Source organism: Zootoca vivipara, chromosome Z1 (assembly GCF_965207765.1).
Source record: "Zootoca vivipara chromosome Z1, rZooViv2.hap1.1, whole genome shotgun sequence".
Taxonomy (NCBI): domain Eukaryota; kingdom Metazoa; phylum Chordata; class Lepidosauria; order Squamata; family Lacertidae; genus Zootoca; species Zootoca vivipara.
Genome location: NC_142583.1, coordinates 74,904,200 through 74,926,162, shown reverse-complemented (window position 1 = coordinate 74,926,162; position 21,963 = coordinate 74,904,200). Strand labels below are relative to the sequence as shown.

At 41.8% G+C, this 21,963-nt stretch overlaps 1 protein-coding gene across 1 annotated transcript in view; it reads left to right on the top strand.

The window, feature by feature from the left end:
* Positions 1-15,325, top strand: part of LOC148687436 (uncharacterized) — a 40,902-nt gene extending 25,577 nt beyond the window's left edge. The window contains exons 5-7 of the mRNA XM_088657182.1: positions 2,561-2,709; positions 7,671-7,780; positions 14,974-15,325. Of these exons, the coding sequence (XP_088513308.1) occupies positions 2,561-2,709; positions 7,671-7,780; positions 14,974-15,130 (416 nt within the window). The 3' untranslated portion in view covers positions 15,131-15,325. The remainder of the gene's footprint in view (positions 1-2,560; positions 2,710-7,670; positions 7,781-14,973) is intronic.
* The last annotated feature ends 6,638 nt before the right edge of the window (positions 15,326-21,963 follow it).

The following is a 21,963-nucleotide window of genomic DNA, read 5'->3' as shown; positions in this document are numbered from 1 at the left end:
TTTGGTTTATACTTTGAATTGCTTGGATTGCTTCTGCAGTCCCATTAACTTTCTCCTCTGCTTTCTCCAGCCGCTCCTTTATTTCCTGTATGTCTTTTTCATTTGTTTCATATTTTTCCTACTTTTTCTTCTAAGCCTCTCAGTCTATCGTTCATTTCTTTTTAAATTTCCGTTAGATCTTGTTTTATCTCTCCAATGTCGCTTTTCAGGCTCATGATCAAGTCCTTGAAGTCCATTTCTTGCTCTGCCATCGATATCCTTCTTTGCGTTGCATTTCCTGAGTTAAATTTCTTGTGCTTTTCCTTTTTTTTTAAAGGAGGATTTCAAAGACTATGCAATACAGTGGAACCTCGGTTTATGAACACCTCGGTTTACGAATTTTCGGTTTACGAACGCCGTGGACCCATCTGGAATGGATTAATTCACTTTCCATTACTTTCAATGGGAAAGTTTGCTTCAGCTTATGAACGCTTCAGTTTATGAACAGACTTCCGGAACCAATTACACCCATGCTTCGGGTTAAGTACGCTTAAGGTTGAGTACTCCGCGGACCCGTCTGGAACAGATTAATCCACTTTCCATTACTTTCAATGGGAAAGTTCGCTTCAGTTTATGAATGCTTCAGTTTAAGTACTCCACGGACTGTCTGAAACAGATTAATCCACTTTCCATTACTTTCAATGGGAAAGTTCACTTCAGTTTATGAACAGACTTCCGGAACCAATTGTGTTCATAAACCGAGGTACCACTGTACCTTTTTTTGTCCACACGGTGTCGTCTACAGGCTAAGATTTGACTTAGTTATTAAGTTGCAGCCGTCAGTTTTATTGTTACCACTGGATGTCACTGTTGCCAGTTAAAACACTTCTTCCTTTGTTCCTTCTCAGTCTCCTCTCATCTATCTTTTTCCTTGTTTCGTCATTTCTGCCTCCTTACTCCTTTGTCTGCTTAGTCATTCCCTTTATACCTCATTTGCCATTGTTTACTTGTTAGCCTCTGTTTTCTTTTATCTATTTTTTCCCTTTTATCCACCTTTTCCCTCTCGTGCTTTCCACGTAGGTTATCAGGCTTCCTTTCTTCCTTTCCCATTTACAATCTCCGCGCCAAGTCCACGTTTCCTGCTCAAATTTAATGTGTGTAGCTATAATGTATGTCAGCAGCTTAGGAGGCTCCTTTAATTTTTCTGTGTTTGTTTCCTTTGTGTAAACACACGGTTTCTCCCGACAGCGGTTCATACTTTTACTCCTTTCCTTTCTGTTGCCCCCCTCTTCCCCTGCACTTTTACTCTTCTTTCCCTCTGTGCTCCGACTCCAGTAGGGAAGGGTTACTGAGCTCTCTTTTCAAAATCAAAGTTCAAATTTACGGCCGGGTCTTCAGCTTGGAATTTAATAAAGAAAAGGGAGCTTTACCGGCGTGATCGTGTCGGGTTTTGGCTTATTTGCTGGGTAAATATGGTTGTCGCATTGCCCAGGACCCTTCCTCTCCTCAGCCGTTGAAACGAGGGATGCCAAGGTATCCTTTGGGAAACCACCGACAGGTTCGGACAAGAATCGCCTTCTTTACCTTGCTTGGGGGCTCACTTAGCCTTGCGGGGACCCCCTTTAATCCCAGCTAAAATTCGGAAGCAGTGGAGCTCCCGTTTTTTCGCCCGAGCGTGGTCCGCGGCAAAACCGGAAGTTCCCACTTTCCATTACTTTCAATGGGAAAGTTCGCTTCAGGTTAAGTATGGACTTCCGGAACCAATTACACTCATACCTCAGGTTAAGTACACTTCAGGTTGAGTACTCTGTGGACCCACCTGGAACAGATTAATCCACTTTCCATTACTTTCAATGGGAAAATTCGCTTCAGGTTAAGTACGCTTCAGGTTAAGTACAGACTTCTGGAACCAATTATGTTTGTAAACTGAGGCACCACTGTATCAAGTATCATTGTTGTCGTTGTAGTCATCATCATCATTATTCAGTTGTTCCACAGCTCGGCCAAAGCTCGGCAGGAGCACCACCCACTTTCAGATCAGCTGGAAACTCCCCCAGAGACATTTGGAGGCCCACTGGATCCATCCTGCCAGCTCAGGCAGGGAGACTGCTGGGCAGCAAAGTGGGTGGTAAACAAGCAGGATTCCTCATCTGTCCCAGTTGCCCAATGCCAGGAACAAACATTTTAGATTCCCCTCCCTCCCCGTCCACAACTGGACAGAGAGCCTGGGGAGAGAAAGAGAATTTTGATAAACCACAGCTACTCCCCCTCCTCAACCTTCAAGTCTGCCCTGATGCTGCCCTGAGTATCCAGGTGGAAACAAGTAGGTGAGGTTCTTGATTGCGCTCCCTGCTCCAGCTATGCCCACCCAGGTATTTACCGCAGCATCAGCATGGGTTGAAGAGTTAATGTTCTTTTTTAAAAGATTTCTGAGCTTCCTAGATGAATATATGTTGTCATGTGCTCAGAGAAATGAACTTAACAAAAATATTTGAAATCACAGACATACAAGGTGGTTCCCCTTAAATTCCCTATCTTGTTTTCTTTTTCTCTTCTTCCTCCATGACTGGCTGGCTCAAAGACATCCTTTCTAGAAAAGGTTGGGTTGTAAATACAAATGAAAATGCGTACTATTGGTTTTCTGAGGAGGAACAATCATGGATGAATTCCCGAAAAGCATGTGAGAGGGATGGCGCCCAGCTCATTTCTATAGAAACAAGGAATGAACAGGTGAGCATCAAAGCTAAGTATAGGAGAGGTAGGGGATCTCTTTGAGTCAAAGGGCACCTATTATATCAGGGGGACAATAGCACATCCTCAGTACAAAATTATTCTTGGATCTTGATGCAACCATACTTGGAATACTATGCATAGTTTTGATCACGGCTTCCTTCAAAAATATGGATTTTGCCTTCAAAGGTGACACCTGCATCTTTTGAAATGTGTTTGTTTTATGCCTGTTGAATGTTTGTAAAGGGCTATAGTAGCTCAGAGAAAGGGAGGTAGCCGTGTTGGTCTGGGTCGAAGTAAAATAAAAAAATTCCTTCAGTAGCACCTTAAAAACCAACTACGTTTTTATTTTGGTATGAGCTTTCATGTGCATGCACACTTCTTCAGATACACTGAAATAGGAGTCCCCAGGCGGTTATGTGGAGAAGGGGTGGGGTGTGTATACCGTCAAATGCCAACAGTGCCCTTCAGCTCTCTATATTGGACAAACAGGCCAAACCCTACGCCAAAGGATAAATGGACATAAATCTGACATCAGGAACCAGAAGACAGAGAAACCAGTAGGAGATGTTAGAATATAGGGGTGTAAAGCCCAATATTCTTTTTCTCTTGCCACTGGCTTGGGTTAAGAAGACAGCAAACAATCGTAGGTTGTTAATCTACATTTATTAGAGAGCAATGATTTAAGTGTGTACTTCATCACTCTCCAGTCAGAAAGTGAAAGTAGAAACAGAACAAAGAAACATCACATGACAGGAGATCAAGTTACAGCCGAGCTCCTGTGTGGGAAAATACAGCAGTCTCGTAAACAATCAGCCACATGCAGCATCTGTGCCTTGTAGAGGTTTTATGCTAACATCTCCCCTGAATCCTGAAATGGAAAAAGATGCAAATGTGAGAGCATCATTAAGAGAGGTGAACAGACAATTGTCATAAACAAAGTAAGACTTTCCTGCTGTGGAACTCTCTGAGACTGGATTTACCAGCTTTGGCTTCCAGGGGACCAGAGCAGTTGCTCTGTAGACAGAAACAGTGTTGCGTTTGACAACCTGTTGTTGTGGCTTAGCCTGTGTGACTGCTGCCTGTTTTGGAGTTCTAAGCACAGCTAAATTTGCAATTGCTGTGTTGGCAAACTCCTGGGAATACCTCTTGGGTCCTCTAGTGAGCCTTTCAGATCTTCGTAAGAGGTGCAAATCCTGTTTACTGAGATTCTCCCCTTCGGGACTTTTGAGAGAACTCTTACCAATGGTAAACAGTGGTTCAAGTGCTTCTAGCACTTTTTCATCATCCGATGATGGTCTGTTAAAAACAGCATGAGTTCCTTTTTGTATGACATTCTCCCCTGTGTCAGAGCTACTTGGGGTGGAGCCATCAGCAAAGGAGTCATCTTCACTACCACTTGTGTCAGTGTGGGAAGCATCAAAAGCATTGGCATCTATGGGAAGCTATCAAGAACAAGTGTTTCTTGTGGCGTAGGAGTGTGTTCTACCTCTTGAGTAAGAATCACCTCATTGGAAGAAGGCAACAGAACTCTGTTTTGACCTTCCTCAAAACCCAACAGAATGCCTTGGACTGGCTTGCCCTCAAGCAAAGCCACCCACATTTTGGTTCCAAAAACCTTAATGTTGCTCACATCAGGCTTTTGTTGGAACAGAATCTCAAAAGGAGGACGCTTCTGTCCTTTAGGAACCTGTCTGACCCACTTGTAAAGAAAAGCTGAGGCGCTCTCAGCCCACAGCTGTTCAGACAATCCTGAACTCAGCAGTTGCGCTTGCATGCCTGCTTTCAACTCAGTGTTAACCTTAACACACAAGTTTTTGTCCCAAGCTGCCTGGGTCTTGGCAAACCTGTGATGAATGCATTTGTCATCAAAGAAGGCTTGAAACTCCTGTGAAGTAAAAAGAGGAATGTCATTGGTTAATAAACATTCAATTTTACAACCATGTTTCAGTTCAACCTTAGAAAAAAATTCAGAAAATTTCACAAGAGCCTGGTGAGGCTTTTGCAGAGGATAAAACCACGTATATTTAGATAAGTGGTCAGTTATCAAAAGATAATATTTGGCCTTGCCAAGGGACTTCAGCATAGGACCAAATACATTTGCAGAAACGATCTGGAAACAACGTGTTAGACCTTGCTTGCTTGGTCGCGTGCGTGCCTCCTTAGGCTCCTCTGGATCTGCTAAACAATCATCAACAACGTTAAAACATGCATCACTTTTATCAAAAGATAGTCTGAAAAGGTTATCGTTGTCTCTGTGTCCCTCTAAAAGAACTTCTCCATCTTGAGAAATCACACAGGTGCCCCTGTGAAAACACAGCTCAACCCCCTTCTCATCAATTTGAGAAACACTGAGAAGGTTTTGCTTCAGCTCTGGAACAAGATACACATCACTGATACTCAAATTTAGAGATTTCAGAAAAATAGTTCATTTTCCAACGGATTTCAAAGGATTGCCATCTGCCTGTGACACGATGGAGTCCAGTTTCTCAAAAGTCTGGAACAGTCTCTTGTCGTTCACAAGATGGTGGGACGATCCAGAATCAATAATCAGATAAGACCCGCCGTCGTCTTGCTCATCAAGCTGAGTGAGCATTACAAGCATTTTGCGTGCTGTAGGGCCTTTGGTGCTGGTGCTGCTTCCGCTGCTTCTGCCGCTGCTTCCTCTGTCTCTCCCCTTAGGCCCATAAGCCTGTTGTTGGCTTCCTGAGTCCTTCTGGGGTCGTCTGCATGTCTTGGCTGTGTGCCCAAGAATATTGCATAACTGGCATCGGACTACAGCTTTAAGAGCTTGTGCAGTCTCTGCAGATGCACCAGGTGATGGTGAGTTGCGCTTCCCGTTGGCCTCCGCCTGTAGACGGGTCCTGTCCTCCTCATTAAGCAATGAAGCATAAATTCCTGCTGCAGTCATTTGCTGAGGGTCTTGTGCCCCCAGCTGGGCTGCAATAGCATTATAGGACTTGGGAAGGCTATTTAGCACTGTAAAGCAATAAATGTCATCATCCAAATTGACGTTTCTGTCAACTAGCTCCTGGCGTAGCTGACGCATCTGATGCAAATGGGCTCTCAGGTCTCCTCCCTCCTTCAGACGCAAATTTATTAATCTCTGAAAGTATAACATTGATGAGCCGGCTCTTAATCTCAAATTTTAATCTCTAAAATGATTCCAGACATCAAAAGCATAATCTAAATTCCGAACATGAACCAGCTGTGATGGGTCCAAATGCAGAACTATTGTTGCCCTTGCCTGTGCATTGCGGTTCAACCACCTCTGGCCTGGCAAAATGGGCGGTGCGTTCTGAATCAACTCAACAAGTCCTTGCCGGATAATAACACATTCCATTTTTACACTCCACGTTGTGTAATTTGTGTCATTTAACAGAGGACACAAACTTTTGGGTGTGTAATCTGGATCCCCGGCCTTAGCCATCTTGCAGCAGAAAGGCTTGCTGCTTCTTTAAGCGTGCCGCTAGCTTCTGACTTCAAAGTACAAAGAAGCTGCAAATTAAGCTTTTGGTAGGCATCTGCAATTAAGCTGCCACTGTAGAGGTTTTATTGCCGCTATAAATCAGTCCCGGTTACTCACTGCTCCGGTGATAAGGAACACAGACTTTCGTGCAGTTCCTCCCCTGGAACGCCGGAACCTGGTGACTCCCAAGCAGGCGAAAATTCCTCTGGATCAGCTGCATGCAAATTGAGGCCTCCGTCCGTGCCTGTTTACGCTTTTCAGAAGTCCGAAGATTGTCAGCCGGAACTCTGCTACCACTGTTAGAATATAGGGATGTAAAGCCCAATATTCTTTTTCTCTTGCTACTGGCTTCGGTTAAGAAGACAGCAAACAATCGTAGGTTGTTAATCTACGTTTATTAGAGAGCAATGATTTAAGTGTGTACTTCATCACTCTCCAGTCAGAAAGTGAAAGTAGAAACAGAACAAAGAAACATCACATGACAGGAGATCAAGTTACAGCCGAGCTCCTGTGTGGGAAAATACAGCAGTCTCATAAAGTAAACAATCAGCCACATGCAGCACCTGTGCCATGTAGAGGATTTATGCTAACAGGAGAACACTTGAATCTCCCAGGACATTCTATACAAGATCTCAAAGTAGCTGTCTTACTACAAAAGAATTTCAGAAATAGACTGGAAATAGAAGTTGCTGAATTACAACTTATCACCAAGCTCAAAACCATGGAGGGACCTGGTTTGAACAGAGACATAGGATTCTTATCTCATTATACATGATAAAGCAATCTTCAGCCATCTCAACCCTTGCTTTTTCATGCAAAACCATTTGCAGTCGTTTTCAGTCATCAACAGCTATCAGTCAGTCAATCACCCACTTCCACCACCCTTCTGAGTGATACCCCCCATAGCTGCCAAGTCTCCCGTTTTCCCCGGGAAAACCCCTTTTTTACTTACCTTTTCCCGGTGGTCCCCCGTATCACTTCGTCTCCCATTTTTCTCCGTTATTTTCTCCTGCCGGCAGCCATTTTTTTTCTTTCCGATTTGCCCTTCTATGGGCACCAAAAATGGCCCCCACCAGCTTCAAAAGCCTCATGTACGCATGTCCGGAAGTGCATAGACGTCACTTCCGGTATTGGTGGCGGCCATTTTGGTGCCCATAGAAGGGCAAAGCGACACCGGAAGTTACATCGACGTAACTTCCGGTGTCAAATGACTGCCGGTCCCGGATTCTGCAGTCCGGAACTTGGAAGGTAAGGATACCCCCTCCCCACCCCTTCTCCACATAAATGCCTATTTCAGTGTATCTGAAGAAGTGTGCATGCACACGAAAGCTCATACCAAAATAAAAACTTAGTTGGTCTTTAAGGTGCTATTGAAGGATTTTTTTTATTTCAGAGAAAGGGAGATGGTCTAGAAAGGCTTTGAGAGAAGTACCTTGCTCCTCATTCCTACTGAATATTGTCTGTTTTTTCTTTCTCCCCACCGCTACCCTAGAAATTTGTGGAGAAAGAAGTAAACATCCGAAAAAAGACTTTTTGGCTTGGACTCTTGAAATATGAGCCAAAGAAATGGAAATGGCTGTCAGGCGCAATACTTAAAGATGAGTAAGTTTATGAAGAAACATTTGTTAATGGCATGCATTCCAAAAAGTTGCAGATGTTGTTTACATGATCCTTTCCCTCTCCAAATATATTTTGCCCTGCATTTTTCTCTATTAGCAAAGATCTACATATGTACTCCTCCACATCATTATGCAGATGAGTGCCTGCTTCTTCTCACAAGGTTGGAGAGGCAGGAAGGCTACTCTTTTTGCTTCTCTAACCTAGTGAATGCAGTGATTCAGAAGAGGATGAAGGCATACCATACTTTTAAATGGTTTCTGCTGATTAACTCAGATTCAAAAGGAGTTGCAGGAACCTAAAACTGAGCAACCCCTTCATGGATCAATGCCTTGTTTTGGCGAAGGGGCTTGAATAACTCAGAGAAGCTATGAGCTATGCCATGCAGGGCCACCCAAGATGGACAGGTCATAGTGGATAGTTTTGACTAAACGTGATCCACCTGGAGAAGGAACTGGCAAGCCACTCCAGTATCCCTGCCAAGAAGACTCCATGGACAAAGACAACAGGCATATAAAAGTTATGACGCTGGAAGATGAGCCCCTCAGGTCGGAAGGCATCCAACATGTTACTGAGGAAGAGCAAAGGATGAGTACAAGTAGATTCAGAGGTGATGAAGTGGCTGGGCCAAAGCCGAAAGGTCACTCAGTTGTGGATATGCCTGGAAGTCCAATGCTGTAAAGAAAAATATTGCATAGGAACCTGGAATGTAAGAACCATGGATGAAGGTATGCATATAAGTTAAATAAGCAGGGAGACAATATACAACCTTGTCGTACTCCTTTCCCAATTTTGAACCAATCAGTTGTTCAAAATGGAATTTTTTGAGAAAAAATATAGGCTATGGGGAGAAATAGAAGATAAATGGATGGGAAAGTAATTTTAGATTTAGAATATTTAATGATTGATAGAATGTGGATAGTTGATGTTTTTTAGATTAGAAACAAGATTAGGGTAAATTGTTAATGTTAAAATGTGTTAGATTGATAGAAGAAATAATATGAAAACTGCTTAATTTGGATTTAAAAATGGACCCAGTGTGGGGGGAATTGAGGAAGTCAACAACGTTAACTAAAAAATGATAGTAAGAATATGTTTTGCTGACTTCCGGTTTGTCGCCCGATCTGGCCGGCGGGGTTTGTCTCGAGCGCTGAGACAGCCCGGCTTTGCTGAGGGGGGGGGAAGGCTGCGAAAGCGCCGCAGCGCCCCAAAAGAGTTCCAGATAGAGAGTTCTGGAAACAAAGCTCCAGCGGTGCCCCATTTTTTAGCGACTCCCCGATCCTTTGGTGAGCTCTAATAAGAGCCCCGGAGCGAAAGGGCTGTAGTCGCGGGGGCCATTTTGGAGAACAGCGTTACCTCAGCAAAGTGAAGCTTCGAGTCCAGTGGTGGTGAGCGGCAGATTCTTCCAAAATCGTAGATTCGGAAAAATTGGAACCCGTGAGTAAAGCTTGAATATATTACATTATGATATTGGATTACAATTTGGCAAACGGGAGTAAGGGAAAAAACGGAAGCCACCTTCTCCCACTGATTGATTCAAGAAGCAGTGTACCAAAAAGGGAGACCAGTGCCGACGAAAAGCAGTATATTATCTGAATTCCTTCAGAGACTATTCTAAAGAATCACCTCCGGAGGCAGGGTACAGGGGGGAGAGTTATTTCAAGGTTAATATTCCTTGCACTTCAAGAAAGGGAGAGCCTCTCTCCACCCCGAAATCGGCAGCCCGGAGAGGACAGTAAGCTGTTCGCGAAGATGGATGTTAACAAGGATTTGATACTTAAAAACTCTTTGACGGACTGTTTGAAACAATTTTAAAGTTGAAGTTATATATTGCGGATTATATACAGTTTCCAGTTTGGATTTGTGACAATATATGTCTTTTATAACCATCGCCTGGCTTTCAAGCCTCACTCCACCCACACTAAGCTGGAAAAATGACGACAAAAGAACATATATCAGCGTTCAAGGACAAAGTGATAAGACTCTTATGGGAACTCAGAATAGAGACGCACAAGACTCAGCAACAACTGTTGGAAATAAACCAAGACTTACAGGAGCTCAGAGAACGGGACTTACCAAATGAAAAGAAGCAAGATCTACAAAAAGAGGATTTGGTTAAAGAAAGAACACAAGAATTACAGGAAAAGGTCTTAACTGGAAAAAGGGTACAGGATGGGAAATGGCTGTATGATCTGAGTGACGGGAAAAAGGAAAATCAAAAGAATAAAGATGGATCACAGGAGTCAACAATGCAAGAGTCACAGGAGAGACAGAGAAAAATGGATGGCAAAGAAGAAAAGGAGACTGGGGAGGGGGAGATAGAGGAGTTTGGATTTTGAATCAGGTTAGGAAGGGGGTGGGTTGAAGGAAGATTGAATATTTAACTATTCAGGATAGACAAAAAGGACTGATAACTGGACTGACGACTTTGGAACTTGCTGGACTGGAAGGGAAAGGCCGTGACCGGGGTGGGGAGGGGATGATAACGATGTTTAAAAATTTGTGAAAGTAAGAATAATAAAGAGGTTCTTTGGAGGGGGGAAAAAGATAGGCTGGTCAAAAAAAAAGGTAATGAGTAGATTTGATTATGAAAAGATTCGGAAATATAAATTTAGTTTGATTAAGAGGATTTAAAAATTGGGTTAGCTTTTATAATATAAGGTAATTTTTCTTTTTTTCTGTAGTAATAGACTGGGATTAAGAATACTGCTAAATAAGAATTGAAAATGGAAGTCGGGATAGGGGGGAGGTTTGGGGAGGTTCTTTTTCTTTTATTTTTTTTCTTTTTATTCCTTTTTATTTTTTATTTTTATTTTTTCCTTTATTTTTTCTTTTTTTTCTTTTTTAGGGGGATCCCTCCATTTTTTTTCTCCTTTGGTTTTCTCTTTTTCTTTCTCTTTTCTTCTTCTGTTTGGAAATTGGTTGGACAGATGCCCCCCCCCTTCGTTCTCTCTCTTAGAGCCTCTCGGTGGCAGGGGGGGCCCTGGGGAGGGGAGGGGGGGAGAAATTCAACTATAAAAGGAAACACTGCCGGCTGCCTGTCTCTCGGGAGTCCCTCTGGTGGGAGGAGAGGGCTCTGGGAGGGTGGGCGGAAGCCAGTGGTAAATATGTTATGTAGTAGCTCTTTTGTATGCTTGTCTTTTTTCCTTTTTTCTTTCTATATTATAAAATCAATAAAATATAATTTTTTAAAAAAAGAATATGTTTTGCTTTTTATGCTTTGTATTTTTGTATTTTTTCTGTTTTTGTAACTTTGTTTTTGTTTGCATTTTTTCTTTTTCTTTTTGTGAAGGAACATCAATAAAAATAATTTGAAAAAAACAACAACTAACTGTAGCTTCTTGTCCCACATACAGATTTCTCAGGAGACAGATGAGGTGATCAGGCACTCCCATTTCTTTAAGAAGTTACCATAGTTTGCTGTGGTCGACACAGTCAAAGGCTTTTGCATAGTCAATGAAGCAGAAGTAGACGTTTTTCTGGAACTCTCTAGCTTTCTCCATAATCCAGCGCATGTTTGCTATTTGGTCTCTGGTTCCTCTGCCCTTTCGAAATCCAGCTTGCACTTCTGGGAGTTCTCGGTCCACATACTGCCTAAGCCTGCCTTGTAGAATTTTAAGCATAACCTTGCTAGCGTGTGAAATGAGCTCAATTGTGTGGTAGTTGAGCTCAATTGTGTGGCACTCCCATTTCTTTAAGAACTTGCCATAGTTTGCTGTGGTCGACACAGTCAAAGGCTTTTGCATAGTCAATGAAGCAGAAGTAGACGTTTTTCTGGAACTCTCTAGCTTTCTCCATAATCCAGCGCATGTTTGCTATTTAGTCTCTGGTTCCTCTGCCCCTTCGAAATCCAGCTTGCACTTCTGGGAGTTCTCGGTCCACATACTGCCTAAGCCTGCCTTGTAGAATTTTAAGCATAACCTTGCTAGCGTGTGAAATGAGCGCAATTGTGCGGTAGTTGGAGCATTCTTTGGCACTGCCCTTCTTTGGAATTGGGATGTAGACTGATCTTCTCCAATCCTCTGGCCATTGCTGAGTTTTCCAAACTTGCTGGCATATTGGGTGTAGCACCTTAACAGCATCATCTTTTAAAATTTTAAATAGTTCAGCTGGAATATCATCACTTCCACTGGCCTTGTTATTAGCAATACTTTCTAAGGCCCATTTGACTTCACTCTCCAAGATGTCTGGCTCAAGGTCAGCAACCACACTACCTGAGGTGTACGAGACCTCCATATCTTTCTGGTATAATTCCTCTGTGTATTTTTGCCACCTCTTCTTGATGTCTTCTGCTTCTGTTAGGTCCTTCCCACTTTTGTCCTTTATTATGGTAATCTTTGTATGAAATGTTCCTTTCATATCTCCAATTTTCTTGAACAGATCTCTGGTTTTCCCCATTCTATTGTTTTCCTCTATTTCTTTGCATTGCTCATTTAAGAAGACCCTCTTGTCTTTCCTTGCTATTTTTTGGAAATCTGCATTCAGTTTCCTGTATCTTTCCCTATCTCCCTTGCATTTTGCTTGCCTCCTCTCCCCCGCTATTTGTAAGGCCTCGTTGGACAGCCATTTTGCTTTCTTGCATTTCCTTTTCCTTGGGATGGTTTTTGTTGCTGCCTCTTGTATAATGTTACGAGCCTCCATCCATAGTTCTTCAGGCACTCTGTCCACCAAATCTAAATATTTAAAACTGTTCCTCACTTCCACTGTGTATTCATAAGGGATTTGATTCAGATTGTATCTTACTGGCCCAGTGGTTTTTCCTACTTTCTTCAGTTTAAGCTGGAATTTTGCTATAAGAAGCTGATGATCTGAGTTACAGTCAGCTCCAGGTCTTGTTTTTGCTGACTGTATAGAGCTTCTCCACCTTTGGCTAAAGAGAATATAATCAATCTGATTCCGATGCTGCCCATTTGGTGATATCCATGTGTAGAGTAGTCTCTTGTGTTGTTTGAAAAGAGTGTTTGTGATGACCAGCTTGTTCTCTTGACAGAACTCTATTAGACTTTGCCCTGCTTCATTTTGAACTCCAAGGCCAAACTTGCCAGTTGTTCCTTTTATCTCTTGATTCCCTACTTTAGCATTCCAATTCCCTGTAATGAGAAGAACATCCTTCTTTGGTGTCATTTCTAGAAGGTGTTGTAAGTCTTCATAGAACTGGTCAATTTCACTTTCTTCAGCACCGGTAGTTGGTGCATAAACTTGGATTACTGTGATGTTAAAAGGTCTGCCTTGGATTCGTATCGAGATCATTCTGTCATTTTTGAGATTGCATCCCATTACAGCTTTTGCCACTCTTTTGTTGACTATGAGGGCACTCGATTTCTTTTACGGGATTCTTGCCCACAGATATGATAGTCACCCGAACTGAATTCACCCATTCCCTTCCATTTTAGTTCACTGATGCCCAGGATGTCAAAATTTATTCTTGCCATCTCATTTTTCACCACATCCAGCTTACCATTGTTCATGGTTCTTACATTCCAGGTTCCTATGCAATATTTTTATTTACAGCATCAGACTTTCCTTTCGCTTCCAGGCATATCCGCAACTGAGCGACCTTTCGGCTTTGGCCCAGCCGCTTCATCAGCTCTGACTCTACTTGTACTTGTCCTCCGCTCTTCCTCAGTAGCATGTTGGACGCCTTCCGACCTGAGGGGCTCATCCTCCCGCGTCATAACTTTTATATGCCTGTTGTCTTTGTCCATAGAGTTTTCTTGGCAGGGATACTGGAGTGGCTTGCCAATTCCTTCTCCAGGTGGATCACGTTTGGTCAAAACATAACTTCTCTAAGTTATTTAAGCCCCTTCGCCACGACAAGGCAGTGATCCATGATGGGCGTAAATCCGAATAAACATCCTGATTGATTGATTGGGGTTTGGGTGGGGTTTTTGGAAGACACCTGTGTGTGATTTTGCTTTATGTGTATAGATCAGTGCACACTGACGAACGCACAGTCTTCGCAGTAGGGCTCTGTTCTGATGGCATGAAGTAGTCATGACAAACTGGTAGATTCCTATCTGCTGCAGCCTTCATCCACCTTCACAGCCGTTGTAACATACCGCTTGTTATCATCCGCCTGTTCTACCGTTGAGGACTTCTTGGATCATTCTTTGTCTAGCTCCTTCCCTTTGATCTTACCGCCTTGGGCGACCCTGCTGGGAGTATGAAATTCCCAATGGCTTCGCTCACAACTACCAACCTTATTATATGCTTGTGAAACATGGACCACTTATAAACGCCATCTCCAACTCCTCGAAAGATTCCATCATTGGTGTCTCCAAAAATTTTACACAACACTTGGGAAGACAGGTGAACTAATATCAGTGTACTGGAAGAAGCAAATATCACCAGTGTTGAAACAATGATTCTTCATCATCAACTTCGTTGGACTGTTCATGTTGTGTGGATGCCTGATGATCGTCTTCCAAAGCAACTACTCTATTCCAAACTTAGAAATGGAAAGCGTTATGCTGGTGGTCAACAAAAGAGGTTTAAAGACTGTCTCAAGGCAAATCTTAATAAATGTAGTGTAAACACCGACAACTGGGAAACACTGGCCTGCGAGTGCTCAGGTTGGAGAACAGCCTTGACCAAAAGTGCCATGGACTTTGAAGACACTCGAACTCAGGATGCAAAGGAGAAATGTGCTAAGAGGAAGGCACGCTTGGCAAATCCACACCATGATCAACACTCGCCTGTAACCAATGTCCCCACTGTGGAAGGACGTGTGGATCCAGAATTGGCCTCCACAGTCACTTACGGACTCATTGTTAAAACCATGTTTATGGAAGGCAATCTTATTCGGCTATGAGGGATCGCCAAAGAAGAAGAGGAGCATTGGATACTGCCCAGAATAAATTGACTGAAAGTTCTTGTGTGCACCACTGAGCCTTCCAAAGTGACATCATCACTTTTTTGTTGTTTCCTATGAGAAATCACTTCATATGAAAAGAAAATAGACAGTCTTGACCCGTTGTTGTTGTTGTTGTTGTTGTTGTTGTTGTTGTTTTCCATGGTTAGAATTTAAAAGCATGGGGAGAAAAATCCATCACAATTGTGAGTGGGTGTTAAGAGAGAAAGAGCTGAACATCTTTTTAATTCTAGAAGGCATGGGGAGCGGGTGAAGAAGTAGACATCCAATTTTGATTGATCAGTGCTGCTCTTTCTTTTCTTTTCAGCTTCTGGCTTGTGAATGAGCCAAGGAATGCCCCGAAGTACGACTGTGGTGCAATGACCTATGGTGGCTATTTTACAAGTTGCTGGGTAGCATTAATCTGTGAGCACATGACGCAGTATATTTGCAAGAAGGTGCCGGATGATGCTTGGCTCTCTTAAGACACTTGAAGATGGACAAAACTGGACCTCATGATCACTACACAAAAACACTACCCACCCCACTGTTTTAATGCACAATCCACACTCTGCCATTTAGATTATGGGACTCTCTGGCATCAGCCCTCAAAAACACATCGAAAAGACCTTATTCTGCAAGCTCAAACATAGATGACTACAAAATAAAGAATGGAAGGGTCCAGTCATTGCCTGTTTTCTGTTTAATGTATTTATTTGCAATGCATACCGATATTTGTTTCCTTACTCTGTGTGTTTGATGCCCCATTGCCCCTTCTGATCTCCATGGTCGCTACTTTACAAGGCACAGAAGGACAACCATGCATGCCAGGCAAGGAGAATGGGGGCCTTCCAGCGTTTGGTTCCCTTCTAGCAGATTAATCACAAATACTGTACAACTTTGGATTCATCACTGGGAAATTCTGGCGCCCTTACGGCAACAAACACATTGAACTGCTCTTGATTTCTTCAGAATTTGGCAGGGGGCAAGGCTGGGGTCCACACGATTGGTGGCACAGCACTGGCAGCATGTGGTTCTCCTTCCATGGCATTCGTGGTGGCAGGGGTGCCAACTTGAATAAAATATAATATAAAATATAAAATAAAAGTTTCCCGTCCCCCTGCTGCATCACACTCTTGACTCATGTTAAGCTTGTGGTCTCCTTAGACCCCTAAATCCTAGTAGCCATTTTATTTTCTTATTATTATTAAATTTCTATAATGCGCTTCACTCAAAGATCACAGTGTGATAGCTTGCATTTTTGTGGTGCAGAAATCTCTCTCTGCTTTGTTTCTATGTGTTTTTTCTCATTTGAGTGGTGATTTGTATGTGGTATATTTAACTTGATTCAGCATACAATGGACGCTGGAGAATGCAAAGCCTTCCTTCCGCCCAGAGTCGCGGACCAAGAGGGAGCAGGATTCAGCCCGCAGGGGAAAATCCGTGTTCTGCAGAGAAAGTGGGGATTACGCAAAGGTGCTGCGAACCCCTGTAAAGCCCCAAAGGATTGTTTTGGGCGCAGGGTGCCTTGCAGCATCCTCAAGTGTAATACCACGGGTTGTGTCAATATGCCAGGCAGCTGCGAAGGAAATAGACTCAGGGAAGTAGAGGAACAGAAAGTAGGAAAAAATTATTTACCGTATTACAAATTTGCAATAAACAAGATTGACTCAGTAAGCTGGTTTCCCAGCTGACTGGTGACTGGAAGAGATTCTGGTCAGGCTTTTATACATTTGAGCTAAGTCTTGCATCACATCATGACCAATAAAATCGCTGAAAACCTGAACAAAGAAGCACCAATCAGAAAGCTTAAAACATTTCCTATTTCCTTATTTGAAAAGCATTAGCTCATTCTAAATGACATCAGTGTATCACCATATCAGGAGATCCGAGATTAGCTCATAACAGGACAAACCTAATATGGAAAACCAAGGGGGCTACTTCCTTGGAGCGAGTTACTAAAGATTCACCCTTATTCCAGATTCTAGCATGCTGCCATATAAGGAAGGACCTTTATCCTAGATACAGCAGGCAGCAAAGCATTCAGCATTCAGCCCCTCCCTCCCTATGGGTGCTTTGCAGCCAACAAAGAAACTATTATAGAATCAAAGAGTTGGAAGAGACCACGAGGGCCATCCAGTCCAACCCCCTGCCAAGCAGGAAACACCATCAAAGCATTCTTGACATATGCCTGTCAAGCCTCTGCTTAAAGACCTCCAAGGAAGGAGACTCCACCACACTCCTTGGTAGCAAATTCCATGGCCGAACAGCTCTTACTGTCAGGAAGTTCTTCCTAATGTTTAGATGGAATCTTCTTTCTTGAAGTTTGAATCCATTGCTCCGTGTCCGCTTCTCTGGAGCAGCAGAAAACAATCTTTCTCCCTCCTCCATATGACATCCTTTCATATATTTGAGACGGAAACATGGAAGGTGCCTAAAGAAGCCAGGGTGGCTATCTAAAGAACTTTTAACTGAGTTGAGATTTAAAAGGGATATGTACAAAAAATAGGAAAAGGGGGTAGTCATCAGAGAGGAATTCAAACATATAGCCAGCACAGGTAGAGACAAAGTCAGAAAAGCTAAAGCACAGAATGAACTCAGGCTTGCTAGAGTGGTTAAAAGCAACAACATGCCTTCCAGGGCGGCAATTAAATTGTCCAAATGCCCCAGCAGAGGGTCATCAGCCTCAAGGTATGGTGTAACCCAAGCAAGGGCCGGGCCCATGAGCAGACCCACCATAAAGCACACCTGGCTCCATTGAGTTGGAAAGTCCGCAGCACAGGTGGCGAACAACAACCGGCACTGATTTACAAAACCCCGCATGGCGCCACGCTCTCCCCCGAACCTCTCTGGCGATGGGACGGGGGGAGCACGTCGGGCTGGGGCTGCAGCAGGGGCCGCTCGGAGTGCTCGAACCTCCCCCTGGAGTGTAGCTACCTGTGTGTGGAGGCTCTGTAGCACAGCGGTGAGGTCCATAGGCCGGGCTCCGTCCATCTTGCACCCTGGCCGGGACGAGGTTTGGCCACAGCAAACTGTCACGGTCCGGTCGGCGGGCGTCAGGACCAGAGGCAAGATGGTGGTGAAGAAGCAGGGTCGAAGGCAGAGGCGAAGGTCCACGGGGCATGAAGCAGGGCGAAGGTATTGCCTGAAGTTGTGCTTTTAATATCTCCCTTTTAACAAACTCCCAACCATCATGAACTCCCTTCCCTTTTAGTATTTCTGTCCATGGGATCTCACCCAGCGTTTCCCTAAGTTTTCTGAAGTCCGCTTTTTTAAAGTCTAGGATTTGAGTCTTAATATGCTTGGTTGCTCCTTTCTGCTGAATTTTAGATTTCTAGAGAATTGGCACCCAGGATATCTAAATCAGAGATCTATCCAAGAACTTGTTCTGATCACAATGCTGTGGGACTTGAAATGAAATTAAATATACAGGGTGCCTTTCGATGGAGAATGAACGATGCTTTAATGAGAAATGAAAAATTAATAAAGGAGGCCCAAAAAACCCTGAAAGACTATTTTGAGATAAACCTGAAAACAAACGGATAAAAGGGTGATTTGGGACGCAAGCAAAGCTGTCATGCGAGGATTCCTGATACAACAAAATGCAATAAGGAAAAAACAACAAAATGAGAAAAAATAAAAAATCCTGGAACAATTAAAGAAAAAGAAATTAAGAACAGATCCAAAGAACCAACAATACCAGAAAAGTATAAAGTTATTACAAGTTCAGTATTCACAGCTATTAAACCAGGAAATTGAATGGAAGATTAAAATGATGAATCAAAAAACTTTTGAATCAGCTAATAAATGTGGGAAATTGCTTGCTTGGCAGCTGAAGTGTGGCAATACCACATTGAAATAAGGACAAGGGCACAGAGATTCAACCAGCAAATCTCTGGGAGGGAAAGTGCGTGCCTCTTTCCCTTCGCCAGATCTTTTTATTACAATATCAAAAGGTTACAAAAATTCAAATCATCCAATAGAATTCATCCTAAGTTCTAAAACCCCTCCCAGGTTTCCTCCCACCTTGAATCTGATACTGTTGGGAAGATCTGGAACTAACACCAAGATGCTAAAAAGACTTCCTGGACTTAAAAGAAACTACAACTAAAGACAGGAAAGGGGCCCAGGAATTCTTGCATAGATTAACAGTGTCTTGTCAGAAAACAGGTTTGTCAGCTTTTCAAAGGCCAGCAGAAAGAAGAAGATTAACAGATGCCCTTTCACCCAGATCTGCTTGAGCCAAATGTTTTCAGCCAAATGGCTAACTCAATTTACACTAACTTGCAATGTGCTTGTTTACCACATGTAGCAAGGCCTGTAGATCTGTGTATCAGATACGTGTCAGAAACCTGGTTTGGACTGAGAACACCCTACTCACTGAATTCTTTAATCCAGGAATATCCTGCTCGATCAGTCTTTATCCCAGGGTCTTCCATGCATCCTTTTTATCAATGTACAGACCCCTACACTGAAGAGACGACAGAAGATGAACATGATTACAACTCTAAAGAAGGATGAGGAAATAGTACAGAACCCTGTTGAAATAAGGTGTTGTTTTCAGAATTACTACAAACAATTATATAAGAAAGAAAAAGACCAGGTGGCAAGGATCAAACAATTTCTGCGGAAGAATGGACTGCAAAAGATCCCGCTAGAAAAGAAAAATTTACTTAATTATAAAATAACAACCCAGGAGATGCAATATGCAATAGGACAAATGAAGACAGGGAAAGCACCAGGACCAGATGGACTTTCAGCAAAATACTACAAAGTACTAAAGGACTGGTTAGTAGAACCTCTGAATGATGTGTGTAATAATATTTTAAGAGGGGACAAAGCACCTGATACCTGGAAAGATGCCTATATAACTCTGATACCAAAACCTGATACAGACAGAATGGAAATGAAGAACTATCGCCCCATCTCCTTGCTAAATGTGGATTACAAATTTTTTGCAAATATTGTGGCTGCAAGATTTAAGAAAGTATTGAAAGATCAGATTCATCAAGATCAAGCAGGCTTTTTGCCTGCAAGACATATGAAAGATAATATTAGAAATATCATCGATATTTTAGAGCGGTTGGAAGTAAAGATCAATACCAAAGCTGTGTTAATATTTATAGACGCAGAAAAAGCCTTTGATAATATTTCATGGAGTTTTATGATACAGAATTTGGAAAATATGGAGGTGGGGCAAGGATTTATTAATGGTATAAAAGCCATTTATTCTGACCAGAAAGCAAAGATTATAATTAATAATATAGTTTCAGAGGAAATTAGAATTGAAAAGGGTACCAGGCAAGGGTGCCCACTTTCCCCTCTTCTTTTCATTTCAGTCCTGGAAGTCTTATTGAATATGATTAGGAAAAATGAGGAGGTGAAAGGAATTGCAGTAGGCTCAAAGCAATATAAGTTAAAAGCCTTTGCTATCTAGTATTGACATTGCAGAATCCAGAGACAAGTAAAGTGAGAGCGATGGAACTGATCCAGGAGTTCGGACAGTTGGCAGGATTTAAATTAAATAAAACAAAGACAAAAGTTTTAGGCAAAAATTTAATAACAGAAGAAAATAATAAATTGCAAAATATTACAGGTTTGACTTTTGTGAAAAAGGTGAAATACCTAGGGGTGAATATGACAGCGAAGAATATTAACTTGTTCAAAAATAATTATGAAAAAGTATGGAAAGAGATAAAACATGATTTAGAAGGATGGTCAAATTTGAAACTATGCATGATGGGCCGTATTTCTGTTATAAAAATGAATGTATTGCCAAAAATGTTATTTTTATTTCAAGCATTACCTATTGTTGACAATGTTGCATGTTTTAAATAATGGCAAAAGGTATTATCAAAATTTATCTGGCAAGGGAAAAAACCTAGAATTAAATATAAACTTTTAATGGATGTTAAGGAAAGGGGAGGTTTTTCCCTACCAGATTTGAAGTTATATTTTGAAGCAGCAGCCTTTTGCTGGCTAAGAGAATGGTTTGTCTTAGAAAATGATGATATACTAGACCTGGAAGGACATGATAATGCATTTGGTTGGCATGCATATTTATGTTATGATAAGGTCAAGGTTCATAGAGGTTTTAAAAATCATATCATTAGAAAAACTCTGTATAATGTGTGGAACAGGTATAAAGATCTGTTAGAACCAAAAACACCCAGATGGATTTCACCGGCAGAAGCTAAAACTCAAAAAAGATTGAATATGTCAACAAAATGGCTGAGATATAGGGATATCTTGTTGGAAGACGGTGATCAGATAAAGCTAAAACCATATGAGGTGTTGAAGAGTAAAGTAAGCGATTGGTTTCAATATTATCAAATCAATGAAATGTTTAAAATGGATAAAAAAGTTGGTTTTTAAATGCAAAAGTCTAAATGGGAAACAGAATTGATAGATTCAAAAAGTAAAAATTTGTCCAAAATGTATAATGTATTGTTGGAATGGCATACAAAAGATGAGCAAACAAAATGTGTGATGATAAAATGGGCAAATGATGTAGGGCACAACATCATGGTGGAAGATGGGAAAAGTTATGGAAGCAAAATATGAAATTTACCGCGTGTACAGTTTTAAAATAAAATTTAATGAAAGTGATGTATAGATGGTACCTGACTCCGGTAAAGTTAGCTAAGATTTACCATAAACAAGACAATAAGTGCTGGAAATGTAAAAAGCAAGAAGGTACTTTCTTCCACATGTGGTGGACGTGCCCCCAAGTGAGAGACTTCTGGGAAAAGATTTATAATGAACTGAAAAAAGTGTTGAAAAACACCTTCGTTAAGAAACCAGAGGCCTTCTTACTTGGGATAACAGGGGATGATATACCTAAGAAAGATGTTACTTTTTTCTGTATGCCACAACAGCAGCAAGAATATTATTGGCAAAGAATTGGAAGAATGAAGAATTACCAACTGTGGATGAATGGCAGAAGAAACTGATAGAATATATATGGAACTGTCTGAATTGACGGGGAGACTTCGGGATCGGAGTGAAGAAGCAGCGGAAGAAGATTGGAAGAAATTCAAAATTTATTTGAAAAATAAGCGTATAATAGATTGAATTAAAGGGAGTGTGGGAGGTACAAAGAGGTTGTAGATAATATAAGGGTGTGAAAATAAGTGTCGTTTGAAGATGAGGACATATTAATTAAGAAGCGAGATATAGATTGAGTTTTTAAAGGATAAGATATAATAGATATAGAAATAAGGCAATATTGAAGTAATATTTAGAGTTTATATAAGATTTAGAATTTACTAAATATGAAATGTAAAGAAGTGCAGCAGGAGTTGGCAGAGGAAATTAA